Below are 13,454 nucleotides of genomic sequence, written 5' to 3' on the forward strand. Positions count from 1 at the left end.
ATATTAAAAAATTATACGAAAAATTGTGAGTGCGCATGAAGTATGTTCCTACAACATCCCAAAATTTCATGTCCAAATTCGACATGGACACTGAGAAACAAAAATGAGAAAACCCTCTGACCAGCCAAACTTCAGATTTCAGAGGTGTACACCCACCCTACACGTAGGTAATCCTACCACGTCAACCTAGCTGACCCTCGCCTCTATGACAGTGGGGCCCGCTCGTCAGGTGGGGCCAACCGAAAACCTCCCAGTCCCCGTCAATCCGTCGTAGGCCGGACAGCGGCAGCGACCCTCCCCCAAATCCCTCCCGCTCTCGCACTCGTCACCATGTCGCCCGCCGCCGCCGCCCGAGCCACATCCGTCGCCGCCACCTTCTCCGCATCCACCACCCCCTCCTCCCGCGTCCTCCTCCGCCGTCCCTTCCCCGGGACCCCGTCCCCCCGCCGCGCCGTCGCCTCGATGGCCGTGTCCGCTCCCAGGTCGGCGGCCGCCGCCTCGTTCCTCGAGCGCCGGGAGTCCGAGCGCGCGCTCCACTTCGTCAAGTACCAGGGCCTCGGCAACGACTTCATCATGGTACGCCTTGTTCTCTTCCGGGTTTTTTTTTCTGTTACTTTAGGGATTTCGTGCTGTCTCCGCTGTTTTAGAGGCTGTGTTTACATTACTTGCTGCTGCTGCTGATGATTTCTGGCTTTGGTTTGTAGGTGGACAACAGGGATTCGGCGGTGCCCAAGGTGACGCCGGAGGAGGCGGCTAAGATGTGCGACCGGAACTTCGGTATCGGTGCTGACGGAGTCATCTTCGTCATGCCTGGGGTCAATGGTGCGGACTACACTATGAGGATTTTCAACTCTGACGGTAGTGAGCCGGAGGTGAGCCACTGGTGGAAATGGGTTATTCAGCCTTATGTTTTTATCTGTAGTGATTGGGAATCCTCGGTGGGAATGCTGAACACTTAAGCTATGATAATGTTAGCACAACACTAGTCCCACTCCCGCGTGACTAGTCTCTGTTGTGACATCCATGCTGACATGCAAGATATCTGGCGAGCATTGTCTGTTGGAGGGAACATTGTAGGGATCATAGGGATGATGGTGTGAAGTGCTGATAGGGTCTGTACACATAATAGATCATAGAGATATCTGTACGAGTCTACTGTCCACATAATAGATCACATTGATGAGCGTCTGAAGTACAGATCGTGTCTGTACACTATTCAGTATGGTGATCATGTATTCCAGGGTCATTCATAGTATTCCATACATTCGTTTAGAAAATGGAAGATTTATCACCCCTATGGTTTGCTACTCCATTTCCTGGCGCCAGACTTCTGTGCCGATTGCAGCCAATTGATACATGAGCATGGTGCCTGCATAAGAGAATGGGTCTTTGTGTGGATGTTTTAAGTTTTTACTAGATTGTTAGCTTGATAACTGTAAATGTTTAGAAGTGTCCTTATATTTTCAGTCCTATTACCTGAAGCGGCACTTTGTTCCAAGGCTATATACCATGCCAAGTAGCTGTCTTCAAGAGGGAATTAGAGTTGTCATATGTTTGTTTTCCTTTAGCTGTTCACTTGTTCTACGTTCTTTTTTGTCGCTTATTGTTAGTAAGAAACTGTTTACTATGAATCTTGTTAGCGTGAGTTGTTTTCGTACATATTTCTCATCCATTGTGTAATTTTTTGTTGTAGATGTGTGGTAATGGAGTTCGTTGCTTCGCTCGTTTTATAGCTGAGCTTGAAAATCTACAAGGAACACATAGGTACAAATTCATGTGTGATCTTTTCAGTATTCTTAACTTTATATAAATAGTAAAAGTAGGAGTAAAAACATAGTCCCTCATCATGAATATATGATATTTAAGAATTTAGACATTGACATGGTCTCCACTATGCATCTTTGACCATTATTTTTTGTAGACACATGTTAGTAGAAACTAATGAAAATATTTAAAAAATCTAGTGGTACAGTTTCTACTTTACCAGTTGTACCCATGGAAAAAAATAGCGCGCTATTTCGGCGCTAATAGCACGCTATAGCGTTTTTAGACAGTCCACGCTACATCATTTCGGCGCTATAGCGTGCTATAGCGCGCTATTAGCACGCTATAGCACGCTAATAGCATATTTTTCGACCGACGCTATTTTGTTATAGCACGCTATTTTTTTCCTTGGTTGTACCTATTACTGTTAGTAGTCAAAGTTAGTAAAGTTTGACTGCACGCTTTCTAGGAAGTCATCTTTGTTTTTTTGAATAGTCAATAGAAAGTTCCGCCTGCACATTTCATCTGTTTATCCAAAACTTATGTAAATCTCATTTAATCTTTATGTAGTCATTGACTTATTGTTGGACTGCATCCTGTTCTTTACAGTGGTTACTGGAAATTTTATGGTATATATAGATAATCTTTTCTTTTCAATGGCCCCTAAAGTTGCATTATCGTATTTCAGCTTTAAAATTCATACTGGTGCTGGATTAATCATTCCTGAAATACAAAATGATGGCAAGGTAAATACCTTTTAGTTTGTCTAGTCATTAACTCATGTTTATAGCTAAATTTCTAAGGCATACACCTCCATAGTTTGACATCCGCTTTACCCAATCATGAGCAAAGGTAAACTATTTTTTTTTATCTCTTGCTAACCTGCTAAGGTTTATTCCTGGTTCTGCAACTGATTTCAGGAACATTCTTAACCTGCCTCAGCTCATACACCTATTGCAATTTCTTAACAACATGCAAATTTGTGCTAATATCGAAGAACCTGATTAAGTTTTCACAATTTCAGCACATATGCCAGAGGAAGCTAGTTAAGTCATGGGAATCATACTGCATCACTAGCTACAATTTGCACAATTTCAGCGTGTTTGCAATAAGTATGATTAAGTTTCACAAAAAGCATTTTGTTCTTCTGGTCAACTTGCACAATTTCAGTATGCTCGCAAGAAAACTTAATCATCTACTCCTCCGTTCCAAAATAATTGAAATTCCTGCTTTATCCTAAGTCAAACTACTTTAAGTTTGACCAAACTTATAGAAAAATATATGAGTATATAGAAGCCAATTTAGTTTTATTAGATTCAATATACATGGATTTTTCATACTATATGGATTGGATGTTTGTAAATATTGACAATGGTTTTGTAAAATCTGGTCAAACAAGTTTGGATTAGGAAAAAACTAGATCTTCAATTATTTTGGAACGGAGGGAGTACTAAGCATGCCATAATGCTTGCCTTAAGTCTTAACTATTTTCGAGGGCAAATTTCTTTGGTATTTTCAGCTGCTAAATCCCATGGCTTCTTTGTTGGCTCCAATAGCATAGAGAGTATTCCCTTCGTACCAACCCTGAATCATCAATTCACTCATTCTTGTTGATATGGTTACCTCCCAACTCTTATATTGTTGATATAGTCATATGTTCTGATACACTCATCATGTTTGCAGGTAAAGGTAGATATGGGTCAGCCTATCCTTAATGGACCAGATGTTCCCACAAAACTGTCATCTACCAAGAACAAAGCTGTTGTTCAAGCTGAATTGGTAATTGATGGTTTAACATGGTATGTAACCTGTGTTAGCATGGGCAATCCTCACTGTGTCACATTTGGTGCAAAAGAGCTAAAGGTAATAGACTTGAAAGTTCAAATGCTGGCTCAGAAATGTATTTACGCTTACCAAATTTCATGTCTGCATGTTATAACTCCAAAAGCAATATTACCAAAATATTCTCATTTTATCTTACTCAACAATTTAATCATTCTCGCATGTGTGTTCGCTTAGGCCCAAAGGTCAGTTTGGATCAAGTTCATGAGTTTTAGTCCTACAACTGTTGCTGTTCTGTATACCAGATGTTTGGAATTTGAACATGTTAGTTATTATAACTAGTGGGTCGGTGTGTTTTCTTTACGGAAACACTAGGGATGGACAAATTGTCTTTGTATCTGTCTTATTCATTAATGTCTAGTATTTTTCTGCCACTTCATTTTTTTTCTTTTGCAATATCTATGCTGTATACTTTGGGGCAGCAAGTTAATTTACTTAAGATACACATTGTTACTGTCCATTTTGAGGTCAACTTTTGCATATATTGGTAACAATTTGCTATATGAATCTGACTGCTGCAAATTTTTCCACATGGGAAGAGACTGCTATCTTGGTTGAACTATACTTGCTAACAATCATATTTGCATTAGCCTAGAACCCCACATGAGTTGTCCACGTTATAACTGACTCTTTTCTTGGCTGGACCACAGGATCTGCATGTTGATGATTGGAATCTTAGTGACGTTGGGCCTAAATTTGAGCATCATGATATGTTTCCTGCCCGGACCAACACAGGTTACTTTTTATTTTGAGACCTCTATATTCTTCAATGTAAACACCCTTGCATTTATTAAATATGTTTCCTTCTGCAGAATTTGTACAGGTCTTGTCTCGCTCACACCTCAAAATGCGAGTTTGGGAGCGTGGTGCTGGTATAATTGCTGTTCCCTTGATATAGGATATGCATTTATTTTTATGTGTTAAGGATGGTGTACATTTTTTTATCCTTCAAAACATTAACCCATAATGTAATAGATTGATTATATGTATGGTTTTCAGTGCGATACCCTTTTACCTCCAGGTATTTCTTATAAGTAGTGGATATACGAAATAAACTCTGTGATTTTGACTGTAGGAGCAACTCTTGCTTGTGGGACTGGTGCTTGTGCGGTTGTTGTTGCAGCTGTTCTTGAGGGCCGAGCTGAACGGGTCTGTGCATTTTCTTTTCGCTTTCAATTTTATCTCTACTGTACCTTATTTGCTATTTTTTTGTGATACAGAAATGTGTAGTTGATTTGCCTGGTGGGCCATTGGAAATTGAGTGGAGAGAGGACAACAATCATGTTTACATGACTGGTCCTGCTGAGGCTGTCTTTTATGGATCCTTTGTTCACTAGGTCAGTTTGTGGGTACCTGCCTTCTGAGGGCCTAAGATTTCATAATATATTGATCATTATGACCTGTAATTTTATTGTCATCATAATCAGCCCCACATTGTGGTTCTGTTTTGCTAGGACCGTCTGAATGGCAAGACTGTTTTGCGTCTTCGTAGTGAATCTGTTACTATCTTGAAGTTCACGTGTGTTGATTTAATTGAATACTATACTTCTGGCGTTTTTTTCTCGATCAGTATGTGTTTGTTGAGAACACATTCCTGGACCATAACTAGGCTAGAAAACATCATTAGGGCAACACCAAATTTGAAAGGGAAGTCACAGTTTAGCAGTTATACGTGACAGTAGTTACAGTTAGGAAGAACAGGAGAATTTCGAAACCTGTAAACTCCAGAAGGAATATGCAATTACAATAGGGTCTTCCTTTACTGTTCTCGTCAGAATAATAGATGCTTCCATCAAGGACTATCCATGATACACTTGTTTGGCTTTTCTTTTTTGAGAAAGTAGGGTATGGAGCCTTACCATTAATAAGTTCTTACTCCCTCCGGTCTCAATTAATCGACGCGGAGATCAGCATCCTTGCATGCAAATTGTGTACTGTTCCGCGTTGATTAATCGGACTGGAGCTAGTACTAAGTATAAATCACTTGTTTATGACTGTTGCTAAGCCAGTCTTATTTTCCACAGTTAATATGTGGATTTCTCACTTTATTATATGTGTGCACTGTGTTCTCAGGAAACTGTTTTCTTTGTATGCAATTGGTAAGCATGCTGTATTGCTTGCCAGTAAGTTGAAAAGCGACATTTGTAATGCCATGCGCATGTTAGTACTTATTTAAGTTAGATGAAGATCTTTCTGTGACCTAGATTTAACACAATATACATAATTCATTATTTCACAAATCCTTCTTTAAACCATATGATACTATTGCACCATTATTTCATCAACTAGTTGACCTATGTATTTGTACAAAGTCTTAGCAAATATTTCCAACATAACTTGCCGAACTTTTTTAGGTACGGAGAGTGGAGATGGAAGAGTTTGGCAAACTTGGAGCCTGAAAATGTTAGTACTTATTTAAGTTAGATGAAGATCTTTATGTGACCTATATTTAACACAATATACATAATTCATTATTTCACAAATCCTTCTTTAAACCATGATACTATTGCACCATTATTTCATCAACTAGTTGACCTATGTATTTGTACAAAGTCATAGCAAATATTTCCAACGTAACTTGCCAAACTTTTTTAGGTACGGAGAGTGGAGATGGAAGAGTTTGGCAAACTTGGAGCCTGAAAAATCAATTATAAGGTCTATCAAACCACCGTCCTGGTACCAGTGCACTCCATTTCTTAATAAAGGCTATGCTACAGGCAAAAATGGGAACACTGGGCAGCACTAGGGGCCCCATTTGAAGCATTCTAGGCGTTTTTTTTACTTAACCTTTTGTACTCCCTATGTCCTTCACTCTATCAGTGGTAGAACCCCTTGTGAATTATGGATCTGTCCAGCTTGTGCTCTGTATGCTTGGCTTAATATTGTTGTCTACAAATTTATGTTGATTTACTGAAAAATGGTTTTGCTTGTACCTGTTAGTTGGTGAGATTGATGTTGTTTAGTTTGACATTTTCTGAAAACTTCTTCGAGAACTGATTTTGTACATGCAAGGGTGGGTGCCTGAGTTTAGTATTTTGGTACTTGTGCATCTTGAAAAATTTCAAAAAAATCATGGATCATGCGAATCTGCACAAGATCATGTCAAGATATGGTAAATATACCCTGGACAAATAAGACAGATGATTCAATTTATTTTGTGAACAGTGCAACGGGATATATCATGCCACTTGTCTTCTTTGCACGGGATATATTTGTATGATTTTTTGCTGACCCACATGTTCTAATATAATATAACTCTATGCGAGTTTTTGAAGATGCACAAGTACATAAATCCCAAACTCAAGAACCCACCTGCATGGACATTTGCCTTCACCAATTTCTTTATGCTAATGGATTCTGATTTCCAACAGCGTGAGTTATTTTTCATTGTAAATTCACAACTACAACTGTTTTAATAGGATAGTTAACTGAATTAGTATAGCAGTTACATGACTGTCCCTACTGACATTTCAACTTTCAAGTATCCAAGAGCTAACTTTTGACGAAAAGCAAGTACCCTGTACCCTGCATATATGTGAAAAAATTTCCACAGAAACCAAGAACTGCGGCCATGTCCAGAAAGAGAGAAGAAATTACACCATATAAGTTGGTAAATTTATTGTCCTATTTTTAGTTTGATGTATTTTCATTTGAAGATAATGGTGATACTAGGATCTATTTGCTCCTTGCTGCTGGGAATGGCTTTCCATGTATTATATATTGATTCCATGTTTTTTTATGTCTCTTTTGTACATTTTACTTAATACCACCCATGCATCATATCTTTGCACTTTTGTGATCAAATTTTAATAGTTATGTGATCTTTCAAATTTTGCTTCTCGCAGAAAAATCTTGACACGTGTTGGCCCTTTGGTTATCTGTTTTAAACTTTTAATTACGAGTACAAGATTTACAAACCTTTTTTGTTAGACACGTTAGAGAACTGAAAGGTTGAGCAAAACTGCAAATACACTATGATCAGGATTTTATCCTGTCGATTCTCTCTCAGTTTTATGGCAATGGTGTTCTTTGTCTTTATTCTTGTCCGAAGTACTTTCCTGGCCATGCTAAATCACTAACAATTCATCCTATCTCCATCAATGCTACCCCAGTGTTGATTTTTCTGGAGGCACCATAGGACATTAATGGTTGGGTCCAGGTGGTTAAGCACTAGGGTTTTTGAGGAGTCTGTTTCAGTAAAGTAGAGGTTACAAAGTTCTCAATACATTCCACGCATAACCACCTTCTAATTTCCCTATCACAGTGAAAATTTTGCTTTCCTGCACGCGTAACCTACAAGGCCTGCTAAATAAATTAGTAGAAACTTAACTTTGATGAAACAAAAGAACTGGATTCTAATGCTAATCGGCTAATCCTTTTTACTTCCTCTGTACATCCCAATTTAGACAAATCCAAGACATTCTTTTATGGACGGAGGGAGTACTAAAGAAGTAAAGAAAAAAAAAAGACAGCGCACTCAATCTTTACTTAACCTTTCATCTTTTTGCAGGCTATAGATCTTGATAATTATATAGCATTATGAAAGGGTGTGGCTAATTCTGTAGAAGTGAAAGAGTGTGGCTAGGAGATGATGTGCCAATTGTAGCGCATTCTCTAAAAGAAACCTGCAGTTTCTGCTTGCTAGTTGCTCTTTATGGTGTGTTTCAGAAGCTTCCTTTGGGCTAGATTTGGCATGCCTAGATCAAAAGGTTTTACTTTCATTTCAAACTACAAGGCCAATTCACACCATTTTTGCCAAATGTGGCAAACTTTGGCTAGCAGTTGGTCATGTGAAAACTAAGAGTATGTATACTTGTATGGTTGACCATAGTACTAAACTGGTAACATTGTAGTTAATACTAATGTACTGCAACACAATGTAGATATATCATGAAAATGCATCCTAAAGGAAAAAAAAATGGGCCTTTAACGGCAGCTATCTTCTGTGGCTTTACCGGCATTCTTTCACATATTTGTACTATATTTTCAGTAGGACCAGCACAATCTTCAGCTTAGATACAACCTTGCTGGACCCAACCTGTAGAAAGCATTTAAGTCAATAAAAGACCTGCTAATTCTATTGCATAGATACAAGCATTAGGAAAGTTTCACAAGAGATAGCTGATTATATTGAGCTGATTGCGAATACAGTGTGAAAGTGCCCCTGCATTGCATATGTCAAGGGCCAAGTTGACATAAGCTGTCTTGCACACTAGATACTACTACACAGTACATAGATATATAAAACATGCGCACACCTGCAAAGCTTGCTAGATATATATTTTTAGATCCATGCTAATTGTCTTTTCTACAAAAGCATTTCACTTCTGCTAGGTAGCAAGTAACCTAGTGATCACTCAATATATAGCTTCAATAGCATGGACCCATTCCTTTACTATAACCAAATTGCGGTGCCATCTTTATCTCATCATCCATCTTCAAGTGTTCTTCAGGGCAGTAGTGATCCCACAACGGAGATGGTAGCAGAGGGCCAGAGGGGCTGCTGTATGCACTATCCTTCCCATTATGAAAGCTTGGTGCTGATGGTGCCTCGATTTCCATCCATATCTGATCCATGAGGTATCCATCCATGTCAGCAGGCGTGCCCTTCAGGATGCTTGTGATGCAGCTACTGCCACCATGGAGCTCCTGTTCATCTATTCCAAGGATTGATGGCGTCTCTGGATGGCAGGATTGGTATGTCAGTGAAGATGAAGATGACGAGGGTGACATGTTCTTCTTTCTCTCCTGTGCTTTCTTCCTCATGTGTGTCCTCCAGTAGTTCTTGATCTCATTGTCAGTACGCCCTGGCAACCTCCGTGCTATCCTGGACCACCTATTGAAGAACCACCAAATATGTTATTCATAGTATCAGAGGAGGGCTATCACTCTTTTAGTTAGATTGTTATTTGGATCAAACCTGTTTCCCCATCGAGCATGGAGCTCGAGGATGAGGCGTTCTTCATGGGGAGTCATGCGTCCACGCTTAAGGCCTGGGTGGAGGTAATTGACCCATCGGAGACGGCAGCTCTTTCCTGTGCGGTTGAGGCCTGCATGGTCATTATGAGGGTGAAGCAAGAAGAAAGCCGATTAGAGAAGGTGACATTTCTTGTTGCGACTTAGCGCAAAATATATCGATATAGCTACCTAATTTTTGGATCCCCCACCCCTCAAACCTGATACTTTGGCAACGAAATCCCAACGACGTTCACCGAACAAACGGACAGTGCATACCAGTTGCAGGTCCTCCTGCTCTGTCCACGGCCCTTTGCGTGTCTCTTCTCTTACTGTCACCATATCAACCCTGAGATATAACCACAGTATCCTAACGCTGCTCACTCCTACCTTGTATCGGCTGGGAGCCAGTCTTCTTGCTCTTCTTTCTTTGCGTGCTTGTGGGCTCCAGTTTCAGGATGAGAACCTTGATGAACTCCAGTTCTGTTTGGGAGAAGAAGACTGAAGAAGAGAGCTAGTAGGGAGAAAAGGAAGATGAACTTAGTTGCCCAAGGGTCGGGTGACTTTTGCCTCTCATTTATAGGCAAGTGAAGGAGCTATTGGTCACTTGGGGTCACGTGATCTGTTGGGTGTGATTTGGAGCTCCTCTAAGGAACCTATATTCCATCATTTGGGTTGTCCTCAGATTCTAACTTATAAAGGTACCTTTTGAATGGCTCATGCTGCACAAATTATATTGCAACCTCTTAGGTGTGTGTGTTATGATGTTTGCTTTATTTGTGTATGGATTTCGTTGGTGCGAGTGGTATATGCTTTCTTAGTGCTTACAAGTTAAACATGAATGCTGATGCATGAAAAAAGTGAACCGTTGTTAATATCGGGCATGGCTTTCAAGTTTATAAAATTCATTTTTTTTTGTGTGGCTGAAATTTCTCAGCTTTAGTCATGCCTTCTAGAGGTATAGTTTTAAATCACCATTATTCATTATTTTGAGTATCAAGACTCAAGAACAACCTTCTGGTGACTGTTTAGCTATCAAGTCAATTAATACTAGTACCGGACTGGCCTGTAGACAAAGTACTGGCTAGTTTAAATGAATTCATTTGCTGTTTGGTGATATCCGTCTTGTTTACTTTTAAACTTTAACATAAAATCTGTTCTTTGCATAAATAAGTCAGCAAGTATTTACTGATTCATACCAGTACTAACTTGAAACCTCTGTCTGCTAGCCAGAACTTCCTATTTTTGCTTAATGTCAGGCTACTTTGTTTGTGCAAAACATGGTGATCCTGAAGGCATAGGCTGCTGCTTTCTTGGTTCCTTTTCTTCTTCTTTAATGGGAATATATGGGAGGTGTTTCCTTTTTGTTTCACGAGAAAGAGAAGTGGTTGTGCTTATCAACTTTTTTGTGCTTTCATAGACCATGATGCATAGAACTATAATTACCTTCTTGGTGACTGGTCTGAGAATTAGACCTAAAATTGCAATTTAACTGGCTGGATATCTGATGCTCCTGATATACAAGATTTTATTTGTGTTTGCAAAAAGGCTGGGCAGATTCACTCATGTTTGGCAGTTTAATGGTGTGAAAAGTTTTTTCGTGAAAATGCAAAAGCCAATAGATGGATATCTTTGGTCATAAATCAATTATTTCTGTAATGTGTTTGCTGCTGCACACCATGCACATCACATTTACCTAGATAGAGCTGAATCCTGGAAATTACTAATGCATAATGGTCCGTCCCTAAGCAGGGAACTGCTGATTGCTGGAGTGCTAGGAGAAACGCAAGCAGTAAGCAGCCTAGTCATTTTCTTGTTTTGGCTGAAATCATTTACTCCCTCCGTTCCATAATTCTTGTCGCAGATTCGGATGTATCTATTCACAAAATATGTCTAGATAAATCCAAATTTGCGACAAGAATTATGGAACGGAGGGAGTACTACTTTAAACTAATCGGTGAGTATGCCGGAGTAATTTAGAATGAAAATTGTTACTATTGCTGTAGATGAATGGCAAGCGTATTCTAGAATTTTACCTCCTGCTTACCATTGGAAATGGGAATCTTCGTAAAGTCTCTATCTGGTTCCCTCCGTTTTCTTTTTCTGTCCTGATATGAAAAGTATTAGCCTTTTTGTCAGCCATTATCATTGGCACGGAGGACACCATCCCTCCTTTTTTGTCAGCCATCATCACAGGCTCGGAAAAAAGATGTTACAAGTTGATATCATAGGCATACCCCAGCACACACCTACTACTGCTACTGAGTGCCTGCACAAACCTGTCCTTGTAAGAAGAGTGTCCCTCTAGAGCTGTTTGAGCCGCTGAAAGCGAAAGCTTTTTTGTGAATTCGCAGTCATAAGCTGACCTTAGCTTTGGACGGGTGTTTCATCGTTGTGCTGCTGATCGTACAGCTGAAACGATGTGCAATGTCATGTAAGTTTCAAACATCCTTCTGAATGCTTCGGCGGGTGCCGTCAGGTCAACTTGTGCATGCTCCATTAGCTAACCTTAAGTTACTTTCAAAATATCTATGGTTCTTTTGCTTGCTATATTAAGAAGTTTCAAACATCCTTTTGAATGTTTCGGCAAGTGCTGTCAGGTCAACTTGTGCATGCTCCATTAGGTAACCTTAAGTTACTTCCAAAATATGGTTCCTTTGCTTGCTATATTAAGAAGTTTCAGACATCCTTTTGAATGTTTCGGCAAGTGCTGTCAGGTCAACTTGTGCATGCTCCATTAGCTAACCTTAAGTTACTTTCAAAATATGGTTTGCTTTCGTTGCTATATTAAGAAATATCTGGACCCTAGGACACGTGTTATACTGCAAACACGCGAAGCGATTGATTAGTGACCGGGATGTTAGGGCATGCTGATCCTTTTTTTTGCATGGCATTGCGATATGCTTATGTATGCCTAACCACAATCCTGGATCATCCATCACGTTATAAGTGTTTTGTTATTTTGCTGCCATCATCCATATGCTGATGTTTGCTTATCATGCTTAGTTTTTTGCCTGCATCACGCACGAGAAGAGTGTTCTGGAGGATCGACCACCTCTCCAGAGCACGCAGGCAGTAGGGCCGCAAGAAATTATTTGATCTACGGGGACCTAACTTCTCCATTACTGTGCTCAATTGTTTGTTTCTCCCTGAAAATGTCTGCTTAACAGAAGGGAAATGATTTCCTGGCGCCAAAAAGTCGTGGAAGAAGCTCTGATCTGATGTGGATGCCACCCAGGTCCGATCTGTGCTGCAGTCCACTTTGAGCCTGGGGCTGGTGGTGGCCTCCTCCTTCTCAGCGGTCACCACCTTTTTATCTTGGCATCTTGCTTTTGGGAGCCTCCTCCCCTCCCAGTACACTGCAGCACAGCACTGTTCAAATCCCACTAGTACAAAGGAAACCTTTTTTGTGTTTGGGATTTTCCACTTAGTTTCCCTCTTCTTTTCTCCATTTTCTTCCTTGTTTTGCTGTATTGATCACCTGCTGTGGTCTCGCACCTCCGGGTGTGGGGTGCTATGTTGGAGGAGCCCTCCAGCTCGCTTCTTCTGGCAGTGGCACCATGCACTATCTTGGGTCGCTCATCATCATCGTCGGTGTGACAAAGATGTAGATCTCTTCGTTTCAGTGCCAATCAAGTGCTCCATAGAAATTTCCTCATGTCCTTCAACTGCAATCTTTTCTTGACTTCACTATGCTTGCCTAGAAACTTCTGGTGTGCGATTGCATTGCACCGAGTTAGTGGAAAAAACAGTGCTGCGTAGCTGCCGGAGTTGGACATTGCCATTTCCTGGAACGACAGCCTAGTAAAAGAGTTCAGCCATCTGTTCCTGGCAATAGAGATTCAGTAAAATCCCCTTTCGACAATGGCTAGTGTGTTTCATGTTCTGTTCAT

General features: G+C 40.2%; 2 protein-coding genes across 6 annotated transcripts; one reads left to right on the forward strand and one right to left on the reverse strand.

Annotated features, from left to right (window-relative positions):
* Positions 1 to 315: 315 nt before the first annotated feature.
* On the forward strand, positions 316 to 6,538 carry LOC124653783 (diaminopimelate epimerase, chloroplastic-like). Of its 2 annotated transcripts, XM_047192847.1 has the most exons (11): positions 316 to 576; positions 705 to 872; positions 1,694 to 1,764; positions 2,453 to 2,510; positions 3,448 to 3,627; positions 4,257 to 4,341; positions 4,419 to 4,478; positions 4,682 to 4,755; positions 4,827 to 4,943; positions 5,961 to 6,009; positions 6,202 to 6,538. In XM_047192847.1, exons 1-9 carry the CDS (start codon positions 331 to 333, stop codon positions 4,941 to 4,943), a joined length of 1,059 nt encoding a protein of 352 aa, XP_047048803.1. In that variant the 5' UTR covers positions 316 to 330; the 3' UTR covers positions 5,961 to 6,009; positions 6,202 to 6,538. The 2 variants fall into 2 exon arrangements, with proteins under 2 accessions (XP_047048803.1, XP_047048804.1); XM_047192848.1 differs by lacking the exon at positions 5,961 to 6,009.
* Positions 6,539 to 8,712: 2,174 nt separating this feature from the next.
* On the reverse strand, positions 8,713 to 10,175 carry LOC124654241 (myb-related protein MYBAS2-like). 4 transcript variants are annotated; one of them, XM_047193255.1, is made up of 3 exons: positions 9,783 to 10,175; positions 9,527 to 9,656; positions 8,713 to 9,442 (listed from the first exon to the last, which is right to left on the reverse strand). In XM_047193255.1, the coding sequence occupies exons 1-3, from the start codon at positions 9,901 to 9,903 to the stop codon at positions 8,977 to 8,979; spliced, it is 717 nt and encodes a 238-aa protein (XP_047049211.1). In that variant the 5' UTR covers positions 9,904 to 10,175; the 3' UTR covers positions 8,713 to 8,976. The 4 variants fall into 4 exon arrangements, with proteins under 4 accessions (XP_047049211.1, XP_047049213.1, XP_047049212.1 ...); XM_047193257.1 differs by having other exon boundaries at positions 9,841 to 10,170; XM_047193256.1 differs by having other exon boundaries at positions 9,952 to 10,169.
* Positions 10,176 to 13,454: the final 3,279 nt, after the last annotated feature.

The sequence above is a fragment of the Lolium rigidum genome, chromosome 5 (assembly GCF_022539505.1).
Source record: "Lolium rigidum isolate FL_2022 chromosome 5, APGP_CSIRO_Lrig_0.1, whole genome shotgun sequence".
Lineage (NCBI taxonomy): Eukaryota > Viridiplantae > Streptophyta > Magnoliopsida > Poales > Poaceae > Lolium > Lolium rigidum.

Bases quoted from the DNA above. Each gene is read 5' to 3' on its own strand.
- LOC124653783 (XM_047192847.1), top strand. From the start codon at position 331: ATGTCGCCCGCCGCCGCCGCCCGAGCCACATCCGTCGCCGCCACCTTC. The intron at 4,479-4,681 runs GTATAATTGCTG...TTTTGACTGTAG, and splicing joins AGTTTGGGAGCGTGGTGCTG to GAGCAACTCTTGCTTGTGGG. The intron at 4,756-4,826 runs GTCTGTGCATTT...TTTGTGATACAG, and splicing joins TTGAGGGCCGAGCTGAACGG to AAATGTGTAGTTGATTTGCC.
- LOC124654241 (XM_047193255.1), bottom strand. From the start codon at position 9,903: ATGGTGACAGTAAGAGAAGAGACACGCAAAGGGCCGTGGACAGAGCAG. The intron at 9,657-9,782 runs GTTTGAGGGGTG...ATGACCATGCAG, and splicing joins TTTCGTTGCCAAAGTATCAG to GCCTCAACCGCACAGGAAAG. The intron at 9,443-9,526 runs GTTTGATCCAAA...GTTCTTCAATAG, and splicing joins CATGCTCGATGGGGAAACAG to GTGGTCCAGGATAGCACGGA.